Source organism: Pezoporus wallicus, unplaced genomic scaffold, assembly GCF_028554395.1.
Source record: "Pezoporus wallicus isolate ANWC-B61680 ecotype Strahan unplaced genomic scaffold, APGP_CSIRO_Pwel_v1 scaffold_6446, whole genome shotgun sequence".
NCBI lineage: Eukaryota > Metazoa > Chordata > Aves > Psittaciformes > Psittacidae > Pezoporus > Pezoporus wallicus.
This window is the reverse complement of record NW_026636264.1, coordinates 3,856,776-3,881,314: the sequence shown is the minus strand read 5'-3', so window position 1 is coordinate 3,881,314 and position 24,539 is coordinate 3,856,776. Positions and strand designations below refer to the sequence as shown.

The 24,539-nt window shown below is 42.9% G+C and overlaps 1 protein-coding gene across 1 annotated transcript in view; it reads left to right on the top strand.

The window, feature by feature from the left end:
* LOC130594048 (E3 ubiquitin-protein ligase rnf213-alpha-like) overlaps positions 1-23,446 on the top strand; it is a 46,274-nt gene extending 22,828 nt beyond the window's left edge. Inside the window, exons 17-50 of the mRNA XM_057399695.1 lie at positions 119-183; positions 614-755; positions 1,994-2,135; positions 2,366-2,539; positions 3,198-3,331; positions 3,538-3,695; positions 3,893-4,096; positions 5,031-5,221; positions 6,123-6,243; positions 6,658-6,758; positions 7,381-7,554; positions 8,077-8,252; positions 8,330-8,426; positions 8,519-8,633; positions 9,199-9,382; positions 10,457-10,668; positions 11,276-11,377; positions 11,586-11,807; positions 12,662-12,740; positions 13,086-13,120; positions 13,218-13,312; positions 13,657-13,807; positions 13,970-14,141; positions 14,302-14,393; positions 14,635-14,889; positions 15,103-15,238; positions 16,169-16,252; positions 16,517-16,685; positions 16,809-17,004; positions 19,719-19,796; positions 20,340-20,540; positions 20,745-20,834; positions 21,233-21,393; positions 22,320-23,446. Of these exons, the coding sequence (XP_057255678.1) occupies positions 119-183; positions 614-755; positions 1,994-2,135; positions 2,366-2,539; positions 3,198-3,331; positions 3,538-3,695; positions 3,893-4,096; positions 5,031-5,221; positions 6,123-6,243; positions 6,658-6,758; positions 7,381-7,554; positions 8,077-8,252; positions 8,330-8,426; positions 8,519-8,633; positions 9,199-9,382; positions 10,457-10,668; positions 11,276-11,377; positions 11,586-11,807; positions 12,662-12,740; positions 13,086-13,120; positions 13,218-13,312; positions 13,657-13,807; positions 13,970-14,141; positions 14,302-14,393; positions 14,635-14,889; positions 15,103-15,238; positions 16,169-16,252; positions 16,517-16,685; positions 16,809-17,004; positions 19,719-19,796; positions 20,340-20,540; positions 20,745-20,834; positions 21,233-21,393; positions 22,320-22,494 (4,883 nt within the window). The 3' untranslated portion in view covers positions 22,495-23,446. The remainder of the gene's footprint in view (positions 1-118; positions 184-613; positions 756-1,993; positions 2,136-2,365; positions 2,540-3,197; positions 3,332-3,537; positions 3,696-3,892; positions 4,097-5,030; positions 5,222-6,122; positions 6,244-6,657; positions 6,759-7,380; positions 7,555-8,076; positions 8,253-8,329; positions 8,427-8,518; positions 8,634-9,198; positions 9,383-10,456; positions 10,669-11,275; positions 11,378-11,585; positions 11,808-12,661; positions 12,741-13,085; positions 13,121-13,217; positions 13,313-13,656; positions 13,808-13,969; positions 14,142-14,301; positions 14,394-14,634; positions 14,890-15,102; positions 15,239-16,168; positions 16,253-16,516; positions 16,686-16,808; positions 17,005-19,718; positions 19,797-20,339; positions 20,541-20,744; positions 20,835-21,232; positions 21,394-22,319) is intronic.
* Positions 23,447-24,539: the final 1,093 nt, after the last annotated feature.

Sequence of the window (24,539 nt, the reverse complement as noted above, 5' to 3'; positions counted from 1 at the left end):
CTTTTCAACCTTTTGTTGATTGCTGAGAGACTCCAGATGCTTGCTTTGGATGGAGTTATCTATTTTTCAGGTTTCTATATTTTTTGCAACGGATTCTTATAAGTTACTGTGATTTCAGGTTCTCAAGAGGAATCTGCTGCACTTGAAGATCCAGCCAAATCCAATCTTTACCCAGAAGGAAATGTATGATTTATTTCTTTTTTCTAATTTCAGCTGCCTGGCATTATACAGGAGGTGGTTTAGGAAACAATGGTTTTCATAGGGATATAGGGATGCAAGTTATGCTGGTCTCTGGTTTGGATAGTACATTTGCCACATGAAAATGTAGTTGCAGGTCTTTGTGAGTGAAGTTCTCCCCATCCTATGACAGACCAGCACAAGGCAAGAGTAGACACATATAAGGCTTTTGTGAAATTTGGCAAAGCATTAAATCCTTCCCTACTTCTCATTCCTTTGCCAGGGCTTTTAGCACTTCTCTACAATGTTGGGACTTACTTACTATAGATGGGATGGAAAAATAGATATATGCCTGGGGTTCCATTTTGTCAGGGCAAGTAGGAATTGCAACAAAGTGTTAGGCAATATACTGAGCTCCAGTCTTCTCCATTCACAGCTCCTCAGCATGGATTCTATGATCAAACAGAGCATCCAGAAAGCTGTAATCCAGCTGGAAGACAAGACAGACAACAGTCGGCGTGCCACTGAAAGAATCATGATCATTCACAACTTGCTTTTCCACGACAGTAGAACCACATGTGAGTACAAACCAAGGCCTAGAGTAGGTTGGGGTTTTTTATTTGTGCATCGCTTCATCTTGCACATGCACATTGCAAACTATGGAACAGGGGAAACAAAATGAGTGTTTTAATGATCTGTTCTGGTGCCTGTCTAGGCCATCAGGGAGGGAGGTCCCAAAAGAGAGAGGACTAGGTTTGGTCAGAGCCAGTTCTGCTTTCCATGCACCCCATGTTGTGTGTTCTCAGAATCTATATTGAAACATCCAGATTTTTGCGTGACCTTTGATGGAGATCTTGACAGAAAAATCCGAGGCAGAGGTCACTTTATACTCCCATGATTATTTTGGAGTCCAGTGCTACACAACTAATTTCTACATAGAATTGATACAAATTATTTGTGCAGGTGATATGGTGTCTTGATAGAAAACTGTGGCTACAGCAAAATGGAAAGGGTCTGGTTTTCCAATATCAAAATCCTTACATGTGCATTTGGAAATTATTCTTTCCAGCATATGAAAAGACTTTTTCACTGTGGTCCATGACTTGCTCTTCTTTGAGCAACAGGTTCCTGTCAGGTGCCTAGGATGTTTATTAATGACTGAAAAAAATAAAAGAGACTATGTCGCCATTTTAACAATGTTGTGGGTCTGGGAAGTCCTTGTGGTCATATGGCAAAACCAGAATACTGTACTAAATTTGGACTATAATAAAATGTCCCTCATGAAAATACATTTTCTTCTGATTGCAAAGTGACACCATTCCTCATGCAATGCAGGATGAATTTAGCTTGTGGCTTTATCAGTATGGAAATGGAAACAATCCCATCAATTTTATTTTATATTGATACCAGTGCTATACAGATAAGAACAGGATGTCAGCTTTTCTGCAGCACTGTGACTATTCTTCTGGCATACAATACTAAATATTTCTCCATATCGATTTGAATATCAGAGTATTTATACACCAAAGAACCTAATTCATGCAATATTTAAAAGACTGAGACAGGGAGAAGGGGATTTTCTTTCCTCAATCAAAAATGGAGTCTTTAATAAGTGCTGTCCCAAAATTAACTTGTTAGATATAAAGAGAGAAATAAAGAGAGGAGATTAGGGTAGAATATAAAGTCCCTGGATTTTATTGTGGAGGAAAAGCAAGAACTTTTATAGAGGTCATTTCCTATGACTGGCTTTACTTTGACTGAAAACTTTGAATGGAAACTCATTTAAATGTTTCAATAAGCATTGTTTTATAATTAGTTTCTAGTCATTTCATGAGAGTGCTGAAAAGGAGAATCTGCCTCCTCCTACAAGAACGTGAGAAAATAAGTCTTGAGCCAAGGGAGTGGGTTTTCCACAGAGCTGTCTCCAGCGAGTTCATCCTTGAAGACACTTCATTCAGGTAGTGTTCGCACATTTTACCTGTGCAACCCTTTCCAAATTCTAACCGATCTGTTTCCGAGAGTGTTAAAAGAGCTGTGTTGTGTAAAGCACAATACTTAATGGGGCTCAGACATGACAACCAGGATGAATATTGCTATCTGGTATACAGGAGTAGATGTGAGTTTCTGATGAGTAGAGGATTAGTAAGGTATGAGGAAAACACTTGACAGGCCATGTTATCATTTCTAGGCATGCTCTCTGGATGCATTTAGAAGACATCGTGGCCAATCTATTTGCTCAAATTCTCGCAGTGGTGGATGCAAACAATAACCTGGATCACCTCTCTCCACTGTCTCCATTCTCAGAAATGTGGCTTCAGATGTTCAAAGAAGAATCATTCTTGAGAATTAAATATACCAGCAAGTAAGAGACTTGGTGGAAAAATACAGTATGTACATTAGGAGAAAAAGAACATGCTTTCATAATGCACCCTCTGGAGAAGGAAATGGTAAAACAAGGCTGAAGTTAAGATAGATAAACTCACACAGCTCATAACTTATCTGTGATAAGTCCTCTGTGTCATGACATTGGAATCAGAACCTTCCAGTTGTCTTAAACCTTCAGCAACTCAGGAACATTAGTAAGGAACCCTTGGAACAGTGATTGACCCAGTGTAAACTTTGAAACAATAAGTCCAGAATTTTAAAACTTGAATCTTAGCTCCTTCAGGTCAGAGCAGATGAATCTCCTCCCCAGCACAAAATGTGTTTGGTATACAACTATCACATTTTAACTTACTCTGAACAGCAGCTGCTGTCAGAGACAAGAGAGTTGTTGTCTGACTCACTTGCCTTTCCTCTGCTGCAGTCTTTTTTTCTACCTTCAGCTCCAAGTGGCAGGAACATCTTCTGTTCGTGCATTGTTTTCAGTACTGCTGAGTTTTTTACAAACCATCTTTATGTGCTTTTTAAGCTTTTAAGCAGAACATATGTCAGTGGCAGTCAGAATTTTTTTCTGTGATGCTTCAGTTCTGTACACACAGCGTATGACATGATGATTGCTTCATTCTGTCTTGTTTAAGGAAACAAGATGCTAAGATTTCTGTGTTGTCAACGACTGAAGATCCCAACACATCTGTGTTTTGCCAGTTCCCATTCAGTTGGGTTTTGAAGGCCTACCTGGAGGAGCTATGGGAGAGAGTCTATAATATGAAAGGTAACATCAGACTTTTCAAGCAGGTATTGTTTAACCCAGGGAAGCTGATCTCCAAAGTTTCCCACAGTAGTCAAAGGTTGTGGTAGGAGCAACCATAGCAGTTCTGTTCCCCACACAACCATATTGGCCTAGAATATCTTATTTTCACTCTTGTTTTCCTGTCAGCTTCTGTTTTCTGATTACCTGATATCTGTCCTTTCCTCTAGGTCATCCAAAAGTGCCTATGAAAGAACCAGCTAAATTGTTCCAAGAGCTGATCAAGAATGTGTTGATACCAGATGGAAGTAATCCAGAGATGATGCAGTGTTACACTAATGATTTTCTAAGGATGACTTTTCCTGGGCAAGATCTTTCTGTCTATGAGGTAAATGGGGTTTCATGGAGTACAAGCTTTAAATGGCACCGGCTTGAGTCATAGGGCTACGGATACCTAGGGTTCCAAGAACTGGGGGAAATTTTGATGGAGAAATTCGACTAGACTGCTTCAGCAATGCTGAATGACATCCTCAGTGCCCTGCTGTTGTTTTGGAGCAGAAATAACACTTTTTGTTTCATCTGCAGGTTCTGTCAAAAGCTCTCCTAGTCAATGCAAAACAGCTCTGCTCCTCTGTGGGGCAGGAGGAGATAAGCTTTTCCCCCATTTGGCTTCATATGGAATATTTCTACCTACGAGAGGAGTATCAACTCTTTGTTCAGTTGGTAAAAATTGATGAGTCTGTAATAAGAGAGCTACAAAACATGTATGAGAAGGATCCACCAGAAATGGTAAGCTAAAGGGAATCTACACTGTGTAGAAAAATATTATACATCCTTTTTCTTGTGTTATCCTGGGTATGACATTCATCCATTCTTAGACATTCAGACCTTTTAGGTGGTGATCATAGAATTTAATTTCTGGGGTAAGGGTCCAAGTCTGGATTCAGATACTGTAGCCTACATGTCTACAGGGATGTGCCTGTATCTGCAGTGGTCGTCTGATCTACTGTCTGATCTCTCTCTGATCTGACAGTGAAAACATGGGCTACAGAGACAGTGGAGAGTGACTCATGACTGAAGGGGGAGGTGCCGTTCAGTTGCCCATAAGCAGGCATCTACTGACATTTCAGATGCTGATTGGCCTCCAGCTCCTGCTGCCATAGGGCATTTGTCTCCTGTAGGTTGTGTGCCCTATATGCCAGTTCTGTATAGATGTCTCAGACATCCAAAGGCATTTCAGCTGACAGCAGAGACCTACAATATAGCAACTGGATCCCACCTAAGTATCTAAGTCTTTCCAAAGAACAATTCATTCAACAACCTTAAACATCTCTCTGTGAAATGGAAGAATTGTTCTTTGGAAATACCTGTTTCTCTCTCCTGGACATCAAGGGGACTGAAGGCAACAAGCTTAGAAGCTTAGAGCTCAGAGTTTCCCTGTGGAGGGAAACCAGTGCCCTGGTTCAAGTATTCAAACAGTATACAAGATACAAGTGCAACACAGAGTTACACTATGGTACAATTATGGTTTCTGTACAGTTCTCACTTTCCTACCTAATAAATTCCTACTACGGCATTTCTTGCTGTGTGCACCAACCTAAGGTTTTCAGAGAATTCCCCATCATAGCCTTCAAAGCCTTTTTTTTTTTCACCAAGGTGCAATGGGGCTATGCCAACTATAAAAGCAATTTTTTTCCTTCTCTCTTTTTAAATATAATTTCAGTTTATCACTCTCGACACCTTGAACATTATCCTGAAAAAGGTGAAGCCCACAGATAAACTTCTGTCATTTGAGGCCTTTACAGAATGGCTTAGAAGGGTCAAGTCCTTTAAGCCCTGGATGGGGTGGATTGATATGGGTGATCACCAGATTCATCTTTACCAGAAGAAAAGTGAACTCCTAAGGAGTGTGTTGTAAGTCCAGCCTCATTTTCATCTTTCAAGTAACAGGTCCTCTTTCAGACAAGCCAATATTGTTTTCCTTCAAACTGCTAGCATGTGTTTGCTGAAAGATTCTGCCAGCCCTCACCAAAAGGTTTGAATATTAAAATACTTGGAGCTTAAAAATGTAGTCTGTGGAGAAGGATTGCTCATAGCCTACACTTTTTCCTTGGAGTTCCTAATCCAGTGTTTCGGTGAATTGAAAGACTTCAGGCAAACATATAGGGCATTATGTCACCTCTTCCATGAGTTACGTGTCTACACTGTGAGTGCGTTTAATCAATCCTTTCCTTGGAAACCTGTAGTATTTAGTCCAAGAATCTTGATCCCTGAACCTGTTGGCTCCTTCCTAATCCTTTGCTCATTTTGTTTTCTGATTATCACAAAAACATAGGCAAAATTACTCCAAAAAGCTGTGTTAAGAACTACATATTTTGGTCATGGTCAAGCACCCATCATTCCTTGACAATAAGATCTGATTTCCTAAACATCTGACTGAATGCTTGCTTGATCATGCCCAGGATACTTACTTTACAGCAAGTAGTAAAGTAGATATCTCCATAGACAAAACCCAGTAATGATTCCATAACTCAGTTTAGTCTGGGGACACGCCAGCAAGCAAGGTAGACAGGACTATGCCATATTTTTCACTCCTTGCTCAGTCTAGTCCTTCGAAGCTACCCCAGGAGTTCTTGTGTCCTCAAATCATCTCAGTACCTGGGACCTGTCATAGAAATCTTGGTTGGAAAGGACCTCAGAGGTCTGTAGGCCAGCCTCCCACTTAAAATTGCACCATTGCCAACAGTAGAGTAGATCATCTGTGGCTTTCTCTGGCAAGTCTTGAAGCTTTGTTCAACATCTGTGTTTTTTCCAGATGCCAGTGGACCTGCACCAACATTTTCTACATGTTCTTTGACCACCTGCTGTACAATGAGACACAAATAGATGAGAAGCTTCTGAGACTTCTTGTGAAGCAGTTCATGTTCATCTATAAAGTATGTGCTCAGTGTAGTGCTTTCCTGGACAATTTATAGCATTAGAGACTGTCAGAGTTTTGAAGCAGCCTTATCTTCCACAGATTCCTCTGATATTGGTTTGAGGGAAGGCATGGAAATGGGAAGAGGGTGGGAAGAAGGTGGAAACACCACCTAGTGCAAAAAGCACTGAGATTTCAGAAACATCATGAAACCCCCCCAGATCAGAATTTTGTTTAAAGGAATTTTTCCTTAAAAGAAGATTTATTTCAGGCCAGTTATCCCTGGCATTACATAAGGAAAAGTGCTTGGTGGGTTCATTTGATTTTAGTGGTTTGTTATGTAGTTTTGTGATGCTAACCTCCATTATTGTTCTTTTTTCATATGCCAAGAAGGTATTGCCATTGAGCTTTCACCATCCTTTCTTTCCCACAGCGCCTGACTGAAGCACAGAATTTTGAGCCAGCAGAAATTTTTGAATTGGTGACAAAAGTGCTGAGGAAATGCAACGAGAATGCTGAAAATGTGTATCTTGTGTAAGTCCAAGACAAAAAAAAAAAACCAAAACAAACAACCAACCAAACAAAACAAAACAAACAAACAACAATTAAACCAACACCAAAAAAAATAATCCCAGTTCTAGGGACATTTTATGTCAAGGCTGGTTTTTGTAAGGGGTGGGGTAAGGCTGTCACCACTTAAATGGGGATGAATCTCCTCCAGCCAAAGGGTATCCCCTGGAGGCTACTAATGCTAGGGCATGGAATGCCCAAGCTCAGAAGACCATGGAGCAAAGTCTTTCCCATGCAGTGTTGTGCCTGGCTGGTGACAGAGACAAGCCTGGTACTGAATGTGGTGCAGTCAGTGTAGCTACTCATAGGCGTAGTAAGACTGTGGATAAGGCCCACCCCCCAGTCCAGCCTCACTCAGCTTGATGAGGCACATCTCTTAGATGAGATGGTCCTTGGTGGAGCCACCCCCTTATTAAACTAGCAGGAGTTTCTCTTATATTCTGCTCACCAGTAAGGCTAGTTACAAATTACCATACAGTTTTGGATGGTCAAATGTTGGGCGTGAGAATCTCCTGCCCACTCCTCAAGTCTGGCACTGGTGTAAAATCAGCCCTGAAATGCATCTTCCTTTGGTGGCATCTTTCAGGAAAGGTGTGAAGGACTGCAAGAGCTGTCAGCTGGAAATCAATGACCCAGCAGAGCTGCCCTGTGGCCACATTTTCTGTTCAGATTGCATCTGTGAATGGACAAGCAAGCAGTGCAAGATCTGCAAGGAAAACTTCCCAGAGGATTACACACCCAAAGCTACAGTGGCCACGAGGTATCCTGTAACTAGTAGAACTAGTTTTGTTGTTTCAGTCTCTATCACTTTGTATAAAATACTGGAATAGTTACCAGAGCAGGGGCCACACAAGTGTCATTAACATGTGAGCTCCATGGAAATGTCAGTATCTACCATATGTAGCAAACCTTTGGTGGTGAAAGGATTCACATGAAGTGATCTGGGGTCAGTTTCAGCCCTTTTACCTCCATCTGAACAGGCAGTCTATCCAGGCATACATAACACATAAGAATCCATTTGTCTTTGTTCTCTAGCTAACTTGACTGGAGATAGGAGAGGAAGAATACAGGGAAGAAGAAAGTTTGTCTTCAGGATTCAAGAAAAAATGCTTTAGTGGGTTTTCTAGGGGTTAATCACCTTCTCTATTTAAAATGTGTATTTCTTTTCCACAGTCAAGTTATACCTGGTATTCTGGTCACATTCCGAGAAGCAGAAAAGACAAGTTGCTTCTTGGCTTTACTGAGTTTTGATGGTAGATCTTGACTTTATTCCTTCCTACAGAGAAGCTGTTGAAAATCATAACAAATTCAGGAGAAAATGTAACTCCTTCTTTATGGAGTTTGTCACCACCTTTGTCTTGGGAAACAAAGGAACACCATCCCCAAAAGTGATCACTCAGCTGATCCAATTTGTGGCTTGCAAGCCATCCAGCCCTGAGCACCAGTCAGTAAAAAGGGGTAAGAGTCTAACTTCACTGGGACCCTGACCTGATTTACACTGAAGAAAAATAATGAATGCCATCCTTCATTTTTAGTGTGCAAATCAGAAAGTGAGCTGTCACCCTTTCAAGAGTGCATGGACACCAGTGCAACAATCAAGTCCTCCCTCTTGAAACTGCTCCTGAGATATGGGTTAGTGTGAGCTAGCTCTTAGCCTGATCACTGAGCCACTCAGGCTACATGGATGCTCACATTTAATGATTTTGTTTGTTTTTTTATCATAGGTTCAACAACATAAAGTTTCACCTAGAAAAATACCTTTCGGAGATGGAGAAAAAGATAAACTTCAACAAAAGTAACTGGGAACATTTATGCTTCATGGTGGTGCATTGTCTGGAGGTAAGTGCAAATACCTATGCTTCCCTTTGCAGATCAAACTCTTCCTCTCTCTTTCCCCCCACTGGCTCCTGAGGCTGTCTGTAACAGGCTGCTGATCTCCCTTCCTAAGCGTAGTCTAGAAGAATCCAGACCTGAGTTAGTAATATCCATTGTACAATCTGGATTTTGGAGCTCTAGCTCCTGGAGTCCATGGCTGCCTATGGCCTGATTTGTAAGCCACAAGAGCCTCCCATAGCTGATAATCTGAACAGAACTGTCTGTGGTCCCTGCTCCACTTTGAGCTGGTGCACTGCAGATATGCACAAGCATATCAGTCCAACACATGATTCTCCACCAAGTGAACCCAGAAAGGAGGCAGTCCTCTTCTGCCAGAGAAACAGAGTTAGGACTAGTCTCAATGGTACACCTTTAAAGCAGTCATTGAGGGGACTTGAGATTTACAGGGTACAACATCGCAGCAGAAATAAGTTCTGCACCTGGTGAAAAAGCTTAGGAAAGAAGGGACTATACAGAACCTATGGCAGCTTTGGACTCTTACCTTTCCCTCTCTCTTCCCATTTAACAGGATTTTATGTATCCTTCTTCACAAGACAGTGTCAACCAGCTTGCTGAAGGTTGCCTCTCTACTGCAGACCTTTCTGCTTTCTGCTCACAAGAGGCCTCAAAAATTGACACCCTCCAGTTCATAGCCCGTCTCCGGTTCTCTATCAGCCATGTGGCCACTGTGCTTGGCAGACAGGTGCTCTGCGGTGAGTCAGAGAACATGAGATCTGTGAAGCCAAACATTCACTAGCATTTGAGGTTTCTTCTGAGAGGATTAAAACAACAAAAAGACAAAGTTGTGTCTAAATTTAAGAGGTTTAACAGAGGAATTTTCAAGAAGTGATTCAGGATCAGCAGGGCTAATTTATTTCTTTTAAATCTAGATGATTTTTTAACCCTCTTATTCTGACACTATAAAACTATTTTTTGGCAATATTTAAACTGAATGGTGCTAAAGTAGCTAAATTTTATACATGAATGGGTTGCATCCAAAGATGTGTATGTTGCATTCAAAATGTATATATTACCTAGAACTTGTGGATTTCCCCTGAAGCCATTTTTTTTTTTTTCTGGATTATTTTTTCAGCATGAGAAAAACTGAACATCCAGGTTTTGTTTAGGATTAAAAGAGACTTATATGAATACTGGCATTTCCCCTCAAAAAATAGTTCACCAGAATTAAGGGGTGGTGTGCAGCAGGGTATCAGTCAATGGAGTTCACAATGAACATGTGTGAGCCTCTCGGTTTAGAAGCGAATGTAGTGCACTTTAAATTCTGTTGAATCACTTCCTTACATCTTTGTTAGCTTTAAAGGGTGTCCAAGTAAAGTCTGAGTGAAGAGACCAACAGAGTCTTATCTCAACACATATAACAAACGGAGATACAGGAGACCCCTTTTAAGGCCAAGATATGAATAGTTCAGAAGATTCCCACTCAGCTACCTAGAAGAGAGCCATGAGATTGCTCTTTACCTTCTGGATAGCCTTTGAGAGCTTTCCTTTCTGACCTAAAATATGCTAGAGAAGATTACCTGGCCGAGATCCTATAAAGACTAAAAATGGGATAACAGTGGACCATTAAGTCCTCATAACCACTGCCCAGTATTCTACTTCCCTGCATACTGCAGGTATTAAGCAGCCCAGGATACTATGGTTGCAGGCCACATTTCTACTCTTGGATAAAAAGTGTTGCTGCAACCTAAGCAGGTGGTGTGTTTACAAAAAAAATCTACAATACACAACTGTATGGGAGTAAGCCTAATGAAAAATCTCACTTGTAGCTGCAGAACAAAACAAACCGTCTCCTCAGGGGAACAGGCAAGAGGAGCAAGACTTGGTGAATGCAATGAAGGAGCTGGTGGCAAATGCAGAGACACCGTGGCCTCAAATCTTCCTCATTAAAAATCTCTGTAACAACTACGGGTTCATCCCAGCACAGAAGATCCTTCAGGCAGAAAAATGGATTTTACCCAGAGGGTTTGAAATTTCACAGGTGAGTGTCTTCCAAAATCTTCTACATGTCACTGAAGCTGGGCCACCCAACCACACAGGTGCACCCAGGCTTTTCTTTGCTGCTAGCTCTGAGAGTTTACAGGTGGCTGACTTGAGCCCTGCCTGGTGAATTTACATGTCGTATTGTAGGCTGTGTGCCTTACCTGGGATGGTAAGGCTGTGTGCCTTACTGATGGGATAGGAAACACCCATCTTAAGTAATGAAAAATTCTTCCTGGGGCTTTCTTCTGTTCTGGAGAGAGTTATAAGCCCTCTAGAGGATCATTTTACCTCCATCACTTCTGCTAGGCATGTGAGTGTTCCCCTGAAGGGACCTAGGTGTGTGTGTGTAAGACTGTAGAATCTAGAACCATTGCACAGCAAAATCCAGGCAGAACAGACCTCATATCTCTACAGCACCCCAACCTTTCCCCCATGATACAAGCACAAATTTTAAACAATGCAAAAAGTTTGCTATGGTCACAACACAAAAATAACATTATCATTTGTGAGGGATTTATCTCAGTGCTTCAGTGAGCTTGATACAGCCTTCCACATGCTGGAGGTATCTTCATTGTGGTAACATATTTTATATCTGTGTTTCACAGCATACGGGTGACTGGTCAGATATAATGCTGGTGCTTCCAGTGGTGGACAGAGCAAAAAAACAAATAAAAACTGGAAATCCCCTGGAAGTCCAAAGGCTGATAGTGAGTATCCATTGTATCTTCTACATAAGATTTCTGTGGGTGTTATGGGGTGTTTGTAGAAAGATATAGGAATTTTCTCCTGAGTTGGAGACAAAAGGATCACATTTATATAAAACACCACTTTTGTGGCCTAACAGTGGTCACCTCATCAAAAGGTGCCTTATGGGTCTTCTTAAATTCCACCTGGTTTGTTCAATTTCTTTTCTAGCCTGTCATAAAACAAATGGAAATCATCCTCCAAACACCAGTGCTCCCAGGAGAGTCTCTGGAAAACAGGATGGAGAAGATCTGGGCTAAGTTTGCTCTGTGCAAACACAAAAACAAGGTCTTGATGGAGGTGGTGTTTCACACTGCATTTACTCTGGCACTATCTCAAAGTCCCCTTGCTCAACTTTTCAGAATTATCTGCTTTAAGCCTTGTGAGGTGAAGGTAAGTCAAGTTGTGGGGATATGGTTTCTTCCTTCATGATAAGGCTGTTGGGGTGGGACCTGCTTTTACACTACCAGCTCTGTCAGATTTGGTTTGGGTCAGTTTGCAGCTTTCTGGTTTGTTGCAGACACCAAATGGAGCCTTCTAGTTATGCTCTCTTCTGGACAGTCCACTAAAAGGAAACTGGGACCATCAGTGGATAGTGATGGATTATCTGTATTGATAGTCCATCACTATCTGTATTGAAAGTGGGAGACAGCCTGCTGGAGGTGCCCATATCTCTCCAGTGGGTCTAAGGGGCCTTGTCAAATGTTAGCTGTCAACTGAGCTTACATGACTCAAATCCTAGCCCAAGCTTCTTCATTCTGACCACAAATATGCCATCTGTAAGTAAAGATTACTTTTTTTTACTAGATTAGACCCCCCCCCCCCCCCCCGCCTTTTGCACCTAATGATGCATAAATTGTTCCTGTTATTTGAGGAATGCAGAAAGTATTTGAAACATGCATTGCCCATATCTGTATGTCTTCACATGGCTGTGAAGACAATGGCAGTGTCCAGATCCTGCTCTTTCCCTGTGAATCCTCAGTTTGGTAGGCAGATACCAAAGAATTTATGAACATGGTACCTTTGGCATCACTGCTGTTGTAAACCCAGCCAATCCCCAGTGTATCCCCAGTTGATATAATGACGTGTTCCTTGGTCCATGTCTCAGACAAGCTTTTTCATGCACCCATTTACACCTAATGTATTTATTTGCAGAACAGTTATTTCTCCAGTAGGTGAGAAGAAAACTAGGAAAATGGTTACAGAATTCCTCAAATTCTCCTTTACACATCTGTTTCCTTTCTAAGAGGTCCTACCTTCCCACCATGCCTGGAGACCTGCCTTTTGATGAGAACTGGAAAACTGGTCAAAATGATACGCTTTGGAGTAAGTGGTAGGAAAATTTTACCTTAGTCCAGCCCAGCTGCTCCTATATGGATGGCAGACACAGGGAACTTGCTATAAATGTTCCAGGGGATGGAGGGAAAGGAAGAACAGGTAGATGGAGTGCTCCTGTTGAGTATTCACTGGTCTGCTTTCGGCTTCAGCACCTTCAGGCCGTTTATGCTAAACTCTGTAAGAAAAATGTTGTGACACCAGATCCCAATAGATGGGAAGAATGTCTTGCTTAAGAAAAGCCCATCCAGTGAATTTCTGGTTGTGCTTACATTATGAAGGATTTTGTAATTAGGAGATAATTAACAGATTAATCTAATTTCCTTTCCTACACAGTTTGTCAGTGTGGATCATACTGGACCATCAATGATGTGAGTGCCTTTTGGCTTTTTTGTGATGCTGGGGATCTTCTGTCTGCTGTTATGTTTTCTGCTAGGTCTCACACTGCTGTCATATCTTTACCTATAGTTCGTGTGTCCCTGGGAAGTCAAACGATGCCTATGTGGTGCCAAAATTGGAGGACATAAAGACAAACCTGAGAAAGGTTTTGTGAGGATAAAAATGTAAGTTGATGCTCCCTGCCCTACAGCTGAAGAAAGATGGACACACATGTGGCCACTTGACCCTCTTTCCGTTCTCTGGTACAGGAGAAACACTGTAGCTGAGCAAAGCAAGGTCTAAATCTCAGAAATACATACTAGGGGGAACAGAGAGAAGAAAAAGCTTGAGTGGAAACAGATGGAAAGAGCATTTCTTCAGCAGCATTTCTTCCCTTCCAAAAGTTTCATCTCACCCCATGTTCAGACTTATTCTGACCCAAGGATGACCAAGCCTCTGTCAATGTTAACTTACACGAGAGGAGCCTAGTCACTGAGAATGTAAACTGAACTACATTTCCTTATCACAGCACACAGGACAGAACAGGAAAAGGATACATCCTTGGAAGCCCTTCCATACGGAGAACTGAACTGGAGAGGGACCTGTCGCCTGCCTCTGTCTGTCTTGCAAGAGTTCTGCTGCATTCATCCATGCTGCTGGGCATCTATACAGACGAAGGGGTGAGACAGCCCATGTTCTTTTCTCTCCCTTGCCTCCTGTCTGTCTGCCCACGCCACTCAGCCTGCAGTTTCTACATGATGAATAGCTTCTTCCCTATTCAGAGCATGAATAGGGCAGAACCTTTCTTGAGAGCTAAATTAAGAAACCACCCTGTCTTACAGGCAATTCTGAATCTGATGACAGAGAAGCCAGAGGATGTGGCAAAATTCTTCTGGGGCCACCTTGAGAAAGACATTGAATGCCTGGCAGAGGCATGTAGCAAGAACATGGAGGATGCCACAGTGACAGTCCATCTGTTCCTCCAGCACCTGAGCAGCAGTGCAAACAGTAAAGGTATATTCCACCCCCTGGGAGGGTACCAGCAGGCTTACAAGAAGTTTGTTTTCACACAGCCACTGGACCTGGTGGCTCTCATCCCACAGCTACAGCTGTTCTGCACAGACTCCACTGTCTACTGGGTGAGGGTCCTTACAATGCTTTGAATTTCCTACAGGACAAAACATGGACTGGAATATTTTGCTTAGCCAAGAAGACAGAAGGCAGTGGGAAACCTGCTTTAAAACCCTGACTCGGCCATTCTTCAAGGTACACAAGGGACTCGTTGCTGCATGTTGTGGTTTAAACCCAGCCAGTAACTTGGCACCACACAGCCACCTGCTCAACCCCTCCTTCCTCCTGACCCTGCTTCATTCTTCAACAGGAAAATTTTACTATCTCCTCCCTTTCTTCAGAGCCACCATTGTTTTCACTCATGAAAAGACTTGTAAGTCCTTCCAAACCCCTTTGTAACAAAAGGCATCACCTAACAACCCTTCAAATTCCACAGGACTTGGAGCAGAACCTTACTTACATCAAGCAGCAGAGAATGAGAGATCTTCAGGGCTCCAGCTTGCTCCCACAAATAGCTTGTGACCAGATGACCCCTTTCGAAGACCAGCCAAACTTTGGACTGATTGGCCTCTCCTACATGTGGCGATATGAACAGAAGGTGTCCATTCAGACCCTGATGCATCTCCTTCAGCAAGAACACAAAGAAAGTGAAGGGAGTCGCTATCCTGTTCTTCTGGAGCTCATGTCTAAGGTTTGCTGTGGAAAATTTCCTCCTCCTTCAAAGCAGAGACAGGCACTATGGCAATTCACTATTGTTGGTATCAGTGGGGCACTAAGTTAATTTATTTCCCTCTCTTTCCTAGTACAATGCCCTTCTCACAAATACCACATAATGCCAGACACAATCCTGGTTTCTCAGATAAATGTGTAGATTGCAAAGTCATGCAAGAATTTTCCCTTCCAGATAAAAAACATCCAGCATGTCCAACACCTGCCTGATATTTTGAGTCTGCAGAAAGCTCTGATCCATTTCTTCCAGAACTGCCATGGAGGGGAAATATACTCAGTACAACAGTTTCTAGACCAACACGAACTTTCAGGTATGACATGGACCTATTCTGATCCCAGTAAACTGGCTTCTACAACTCAATACCCATATACTCTGCTATTATGTTATGGCAAGACCTGTAATTTCTGTTGCAAGCTGTGAGGGAGCAGCAAACACAAGACTGCTCCATAAGGGAAGATAAACCACAAGCTAAGGGTGACCAAAGTACAGACCAGGTAGAGACAAAGGTGAAGTCCCATAAGATCAGGGCAAGGCCAGGGCAGTGACAACAGGGTTCCTTCAAGATCCAGTGATCATAATACAAGGCAAGGTATTAAGTCCAGGAGGAGACTAGGAGGTCCAGTCAATAAGTTATGAGAGCAGGAGACAGGGCTGCTTACAACTCAGGCACTGTCCTGAGCTTACATGTGTCTCCTGGGCCCATGGGCAAGGGGTGGAGTCTTCGGGTCAGGCTGATCAGGGCTATTAAGGTCTGTTACTGCCCTCAGGGCCATGATGCATGCTCACAGTGATCATCTTTATGGCCACCTTTGATGTTTGAAGGAGAGGGCAGAGAACTCCAAGACACTGGAATGATCTCTGAAACATTAGAATGGGTCTTGGGCAGTTTGTCTTCCCACCCTCAGAGTAGGTATAGCCAGCAGGACTTGAGAAACTTGTAGAGACTGCTTCTATGGTCAACATACATATACAAGACAGAGTTTTAAGACCGGAAGATGGGGTATTAGCATGGTGCACATGAGCTGGGACTCAGCACCCCTTAATGCCAGATATGATATAATATGGGGTAGAAACAAATTAACTCTAATTAAGCTTGGAGCCACAGCTGTGAATGGCAGCCAAGGCCCAGTCTAACATAGCTTACTGTTTTTCGAGCAGACAAAAATAAATCTTTTTCAGTTCCTTCCTTTTGGAAGCATTCATTGACATTTCTGTTTTACTCCCTTCTCTGTGCCTGAAGAGGACCAACATTCAGCTTTCTGCCGAGCTATAGAGACCATCCAGAAAGTCTGGAGCAATATCAGAATGAAACCACTGTGTTCAGGTATTTAAACTTCTCAGATACTGTTACCTTCTTTTCCTAAGCCCTTGATGAACTATGGAACTCATGCCAGTTGCTGCACTTGCCTTGGTTTGACTTCCTAGCTGAGAAAAACAAAAAAACCAAAACCTTCAAAAACTACAAAACCTAATATAAAAAAATAAAAAATAAAAAATATTTCAACAAAGTCTATCCAGAGTTTCTCCCTTAGGAGAATTCTTCGTAACACCACATGCATCAGAAGAGAAACCCTCCATTTTGTTACAGATGTGAGAGTCATCCCAGACAAGTTGCCAAAGGACATCAGTGCCAACACTCTGGTCCTGAAACTCCTCCCAACTCCGCTTTCTATTGGTTACCTTGTGACAAAGCTCCTCATACAGCTCCAGAACAGTTGTGTGGACACAGCTACACAGATCACAAAGGAAAAGCAACAGTAAATTTCAAATCATCCCTCTGGAGAAAATCAGAACTCATCTAGAACTGCAGTGTCACTGACTGCAAAGTGGGATGAGGTAAGAAGCAAGCTGCTATCCTTAACAGGTAACTTCTTTTCCAGGATCATCTCTGCAGAAGAAGTGAAACCATACTCCATGTTGAAGATAACTGAGAATGATCTGATCACTGCAACACTGGTCAACTCTCAGTATGAGATACATGAAGATGGCACCAAGACAACCCATTTTGACTTCCAGACACTACAGCGGCAAATAATCCAACGTTTTATCAGTGGGAAACCTATCATCAGAGCTCAGGTGAGCTTAGCACAATGCACTTTCAGCACAAGCCAAGTTGCAGTGCTCCAGGCCAGCAGATAGTATATGATTTTTCTTCCAGCAGCTGGTATCCACCTCTCCAGAGCTGGAGCAAACACAGGTGAAGGTACCTGTATGTTTGGCAGCCCACCCACCACTCTGCATCTATCTGCATTACTTGGACTGTGCGGTCAAAAACCACACTGTGCTCAGCAAACCTTGGTGCTGTGACAGGCAATGTGAGCCTTTCTCTTCAAAGCCTGCAGGGGAGGTTGGCCTGAATTATCTTAAAACCAAGGAAGAGTCAGACGCTATCTAAAAAGACTCAAGAGAGCTGAGTCCCTGGGCATACTATAGGGCTGGACCTCTAAATCATACTGGAGAAGTCAGACTTCTGCTGTGGCAGACATCTTCACATCAGCCTTTGGCTTTTCTCCACAAGCTCTTGGGGGACCAGATTTGCAAATGGTTATTCTCATCTGAAAAGGCAGGCCAGAGATATACATCTCAAAATGTACGGCTTGTGGGACAGCAATGAATTTAAGTACCTAAATCCCTTCGGCCCCTTTAAAACTCTCAGGTGGTTATGTAGACTTCATGTGAGGTTCTCCTACAACCACTGGTTGCCCCAGGTATTTCTTATGTCAGAGGTAAAGTCTACTAGGTAGGATTTGTGAAATGTGAAAATCTGGCTTCGAGGGAGTAGGAATAAGGGGTTCAAGGATTATAACATTCACATAGTGATTCTGGCTTACATGCTTGTCCAGTAGTAGAGTAGAATAGGCAGAGAAATTGACACACAGTCACAGAGGAACTTGAAAGAGTTTGGCTGGAGGAGCCTCTGGGTGTTTGTTTCTGGTCCAGCCATTTTCTTCAAGTAAAACTAACTTCAAAATGAGAGCAGATTGTTTGGGGTGATGTACAGTGTATGGATGAATTTTGGAAATCTCCAGGGATAGAGATTCACCACCTCTCTGCCGCTCTGTTCTGGTGTTTTAGCACCCTTACTGGGAAAATGTTTCCTGTGTGCTTAAGTAGGAGGTCCCATGTTACTCCTTGTCCTTATTGCCTTCACTGATACCCCCCTTTTAGTAGTGGAAGTACAATTAGAAGTGCAAAAGCTCTCCCCATAGAGTTCTGTTTTACAGGGTGAACAATTCCTTGCATCCTGTTCTGCAGACACTCAATCATCTTGTTGGGCTCTGCTGGACTCACTTCAATTTGTCAATATCTCATGTACCGAGGAACCCTGTATTGGATACAGTGCTCAAATGTAATCTCATGAATGCTGACTAGACGGAAAGAGTCATTTCCCTTGTTCTGCTGGCTACACTCCTGCTACTACAGCCCTTTGTGCACATGGTCTTTTTCACCATAATCACTGCTGACTCTGGTTCAACCTGTCCACCCAGGCACACAGATCTTTCCTGCAAAGCTGCTTCAGAACCAGTTTCCTATGATTGTCCATCCCAGATGCAGGATTTGCATTTGTCCTTGCTGAAGTTCATGAGGTTTCTATTAGTCCATTTCTTCAGCATGTTGAGAGCCCTCTGAGTGGCAGCCTTGCCCTTCAGCACATCAGCTCCTTTCCCCAGTTCGGTATCATCAACCAACTTCCTCAGATGTCATGTCAGTTGTTGCTGAAATATCTTAACATCAACAGCTTCCTCAGCATCACTTAATACATTCTATCTGGTCCCATGGACCTATGTATATCCAGCTGTTTTTGGTCTGGCCGAGATGGAGGTAATTTTCATCATAGCAGCTTGTACAGTGCTGTGGTTTAGATTTGTGACCAAAATAGCACTGATAACACACTAATGTTGAACAGTGTTTGTACAGCATTAAAGGCTGCCTCCATTTCTCATTCTGCTCGCCCCTCCTAGTGAATAGATTGGGGATGCGCAAGAGACTGGGAGGGGGCACAGCGAGACAGATGACCTAAACTAACTGAAGAAGTATTCCATGTTGTGTAATATGCTCAGGAATAAAATGGATAAGAGGGATTTTAGGATGGTTGGCCATCTTTTGCTCAGAAGTGGCTGGGTGTCAGTGTACCCATTGGAGGTGGTGAGTTGCATTACCTTTGCATCACTTGTTTTGTTTTCTCACTTTTTTTCTCCTTTTCTTCTTTCACCATCCCACTGGAGGTAAGGGGAGGGAAGAGAGTAATCAGCTCGATGGTACAGTAGTGCCTAATTTGGTCCTTTTTTTTTTTTTTTTTTTTTTTTTTGTGACATGCCGTTAAATTTTGTCCATAAACAGAGGGGGTTGAAAGCGGACCTTTACAGTAAAAAGTGGGTCAAAGAAAGAACCAAGTATCACAATGAGAACCTTTTCTATATCCTTTTTCAGTAGGTCCCCTTCCCTGTTGAGCAGTGAGCCCAGTTTTCATCTGGTCTTCCTTTTGCTACTGATGTACTGATGTAGAAGCTCTTCTAGTTGGCCTTCACATGTCTCAGCAGTTTCACCTGCAAATGAGTTTTGTCTTTCTTAACTCCATCCTTGCATTTCCAAGCAATGTCTCTTATGTTCCACTTGCGTAGCCTGTCCCTGCTTCCGCCTCCCCTATACGTCTTACGCTAAGCTGTCACTGCTGCCACCCCTGCAGCCAAGACATTGGTAGCTGTGTCTTAATCCATGGTCATGGGTTTTCCAGTTGGCCTGTGCCAAGTGATACTTTGTGTTTTCATATCCATTTACTTGCTTTCCAGACGGCTCCATTCTTTGAGCTGGACAGAATGAAGACCCTGAAGTACACAAAAACAAAAGTGAGAGAACATGTGCCTCAGGTACATAAAAAGCTTACCATCTTTTTTTTCCACCCAAGCTTTCTTATGTCTTGTAATGCTTATTAATAAGCTATATTAGGAAACAGAGAGCTCAGCAGAGAATATGGCACCTGCAGGAGGTGTAAAAAGGTCCAAGTCCGCATCAGGCAGATGGCTGGGGCCTCACAAGGAGCCAATTTTCTTTGCTGGCTGTAAAGGGAATAGAGTCAACTCACTCAGGTGGACTCATCTGTACAAGTGCCTAAACCAACAGGACATGGTGACCACAGCATGCCATGCACTGGCATGGTAGATCAACACAAGTGTCAACTGTAGGGTTATTGTTCCTGCTTGCAACTAGGCTGGGAAGCCCATGTCCTTGTAGAGTCTGTGTCTTTCCCATGAAAACCCTGGATATCAGCCAGGTATCTCAAAGTCTGCCTCTGATTAGAGGGCAGAATTGATGCCAGAGGTTATACAGTTCCTTTGCTGTGAGCACACACTCGCAGGACCCAGATCTTATGTGTCAAAGTCACAGCATGTCTATATTTCTCCTATCGATAGGAATCAATAAATGTGAACACGCTGAAATGGGTCATGGAAGAAGCACGATCAGTGAATGCTATTTCCCAAACACTTGACACCTTGAAACTGGCTGCTGAATTCCTGGCTGTGACTGGTGGGAACCCAGAGCGCCAGTTGTCTGAATATGTAAAAAATGAGCTGAAGATGGATGCAAGTGCACAACAGTTCAGAGACATATTGGTAAGCAAGGCACTTTTTTTTGTACTAAATAGGAAAATGGCTAAGCGTTACCATCCCTCATGCCCTTCCCTAAGGATTAAGACATCACCTTTTAGGTCACACACTTTTTTGTGACCTAACCTAGAACATTGCTAACTCAGCCACAGCCTTTCTGAAAAGCAGGAATTGGCTGACTGATTGCCTATCTGTTTTTATCTCTTCCAGGGGGTAGCAAACAGCCAGCTGAAGCACATCCTGTCTCTGTGGCAAACATTGTCAGCAAAGAGATCTATACTGTTGGTGCAGATGAATCAGGTGAGGGAGACAGCCCAGTTCACAAAACTGTCTAAAAGAGCTAGGGGAAGACAGAAACTTTTTGACAAAGCTGATTTTGTGTGGAAAGTTTTGGAAATTTTTAGGAAAAAAATATGTGATTTTAGTATCTTACCACTCAGCAAAAGCCAAGCATTATTCACCTGCTTAAGTCATGTAATACTTTTGGAAAAGGGCCATCCACAAGATTTTGTGCTAGAAGCAGTGGTGCTTTCTGGCATGGGTCACATAAGCTGGTGCTGTGGTCTCTAATGGCGGCCTGGCATAAGAGCTAGGAACAAAGAGGTTTCCAGTTCTTCCTCTTCTATCAGATGTAGCCCCAGATGGTCTTTGCAGCAAGTCCCAGGCCATCCTCTTGCTGATGTTCTTTGTTGTTATAGAATCCTTTCTGCCTGGTTTCTGAGCAGTATCATGAGGAATTGAGTGAAGAGAAGGCGGCGGCTCTGACTACTGCGCTTTCTGCAGTTAACCTGCATTTGTTCCTTATTGAGCTCCATGAGATGATCATTGTGCACCTGGACAGCTTTGATCCACAGTGGGGGTATGAGCAGATTTTTCCTGGTTTATTCCAGGGGTAGATACAAACTCTAGACCCAGGTGGAAGGGGTCTTGGAATCTCTTTTAAGGTGGGCTCTTGAAGCTTGCTAGAGAGAAGGGCCATCTCTTCCAAAAGTGGGAGTTACCTCATCTGTGATGAGCATCATTGAATCCTTTTGTGATGCCCAGCTAAAAGGAGTGGGAGTAAAATACAGCAGAAACCCCAGCACCTTCAATTCATCTTGCATGTCATGGGGAAGCAAGACAGCCAGTACAAATAATATCATCATGGAGATTTAGGTTCAATGTTTTTCTTGTGCTGGGAGCACAAAATCAGACACAGTCCTCCAGATGTGATTTCACAAGTGCCAGCAGAGTAGAAAAATTACTTTCCAGCTGGCTATATTCTTGTTAAACAGCTCAGTATGTGTCTGGCCTTAGGGGAGAATAAAAGGGATCATGTAAGGGAACAAAAAAGGTGCCCCTTATACGGGACTAGTGAGAAAACCCAGTGTGAGGATATGGCCACACCACCTCCTTTCCCTGTTTCTTGCATAAGAAACATCTCCTAATGCCACAGTGACAGCATCACAGACCCCATGAAGGAGGGGGCAGGGGATATATTGAGTTGAGTACAGATAGTTTCAGTGTGCTGTTGCACCCGAGATGGGAGAGGTGGTTGGTGATGCTGTTTAGCTTTGAGAAGGCCACAACCAGTATTTGGGTATTGTTGACAATGCTGAGCAACAGTTGCCCACATTGTTGTCTGATACCACCAGAGATACCCCAGAGATACTGCCTGGCTTCCAGCTGCAAGGCCATCTCAGGGGAACCAGTGCAGAGTGCCAGCATTGCCTGCCAAAGGCCATGGGATTTGGAAACCCAGCAGTCCTCCAGACACTTAAAATTGTGATCTTGTCTCACCCACAGGCTAAAGGAAACTTTCAAAGATTTCCTGGGAGACAGGCAAGATGATGCCTCCATTGTAAACCTGACAGGCTGTTTGAGTCCAGACCTTCTACTGAAGAATGTTGTTTTTATCTGGAAGACAGCTCTGAGGACCAGCAAGCCTCTTAGCTCTACTATTCAGAAGGGACCAACCTAACCTTTGCTAAGTCCCCCAGGAATTAACTCACCAGCAGCTTCCCCAATCCAGTTATCAATGCCCTGAGTGCCTTAATTGTCCTGATCAACCTCACCCAGAATTTCTTTCCGTGCACCCACTGTCTACTGGTCCTGAAGTTCCACTTAAACTCAGCTTGGGCCTCTCTCCCTGCTTGAGCTATGCTGTAAGTGTATTGATGTCCAGCCCTGTGCCCTGGCAGTCCTGATTTGTTCACTAGCTTTCCTGCACTGACCTTGAACCACTGTCATCACCTCACTTTGTTTGATGATCACTGGCCAGAAAATAGAATCTGGTTCTGCCCAGGTTCTGTGAGACTGTACCTGGTCAGTGGTTACACTGTCCTGCCTCTGCTGGGGTCACCCTCTGCTTCCAGATCATTTTCCTGTATGGAACAGCCCCACAACTGCCATTCTATGACAAAAAATGTACCCACCAACCATTCAGCTTGTTGCCAATTTAATGTATCCAAGTTTCAGAGCAGGTTACCAAAAAAAAAAAAAAATAGATGTAAAGAGGTTGGGAAAGGGAACCTCATTTTAATGCTTAGTAATATATTTGTGCTTTTTTCTAATAGCTGTGATATCATATTCAAGGCAGCAAAAGCAGTGTAAGCAAAAACACACCTAGAAATAAAAGCAAAAGCAAGAAGCTTACAGCAGCTGCAGCACTGCAGCATAGATCAGCAGTGGTACAATCACAATAAAGATACACTTCACAACTGCAGTGAAGACCCATTTTATACTCATTGTTCCAGAGTTCGAGGATTCTGGGTTGAGAGAAACGCAACACAATGAATAATCATAACTGATTTATTAATACGGGGAAAATATAGAGGTAACAAAAGATACTGTAAAGGATATCTCTGATGTTTGGTTGTCTTACCAACCCCAGAGACCATGTGATGATGATCAGGAAACCAGCTCTGAGAAACATCATCACATTGTGAGGTGGCAGGCTCCCTTAGCGGGAGTCCCCGAGGAGGCAACATTGACCTGGGTGGTATGAGGGTCTGCCTCTCCACATCGCATGAGGCTTGGGCTTTTATACTAATAAAAATGCACGCTCATTCTGGCACAGGGGGCCAGCCTACATCAGAAGAAGTGGCCAGCAATAGTGGCCAGACCTTTCTAGGAAAGGTCTCCAAGGGTCAGGACTTTTCCAGGGAGTTCTAAAGCGGAACTTTCTGAGGAGGAACCAAAGCTGGACTTTGCGGGAGCAGCCCAAGCGGGACCTTCCGGGGAGGAGCCAAAGCGGACAAACAGTACTTTTCTATCTTTGTGTGTTTCACCACAGACCATTACCTAGTGTCACTGACACACCCATACTTGAAGACTGCACCTTGAGAGAGATTGTACATCAGTCTTTCAGCTGACCCACAACAAAACTTCAGTTTGGGTCATCCTGACCTAGAAGTATGTTCTGTTCTTATTGGTCCCAACTTTTGTTTCTTTGATAACATAGAATCATAAAAAGATTTAAGTTGGAAGGCACTTTAAAGCTCATCTAGTTCCAAACCCCTGCCATGGGCAGGGACACCTTTCATAGACCAGGTTTAGAGTGGTCTGTATCCCCAAAATCAATCCCATTTCCCAAGATTGAATTCCTCTGGTGACAAGTGATTGACAGTTGGTGAGTAGGTTAGATCTTTGTGGCTTCAAGTATCATCTTGTACCTATATCTTCAAGGCTGTCACTTTCATTCCATGCCTGTACTCCTCTTTGCATTTTTATTCTAAGATCATACACACTTTATAATGCATATAGTAAGTACTTGTTACTAGCATTAGTCACTATGTATCTCTGCGTGTGTGTGTATATTTATGTATATATACATGCATATATTTAGATTTACACATATACTGAAGTAGGTGAGTAAGGTTAAAGTAAGGTAGTTCTGCCCAAAAAAGCAGAAAATGTAAATCAAATGCTACCAGTGTGGACCATACAGTCAGGATTTATGGCATCCTTCATCTAAAGAATTGTATCAGTAACACCATAATGGGACTAAAACACCCAAGGTAACAG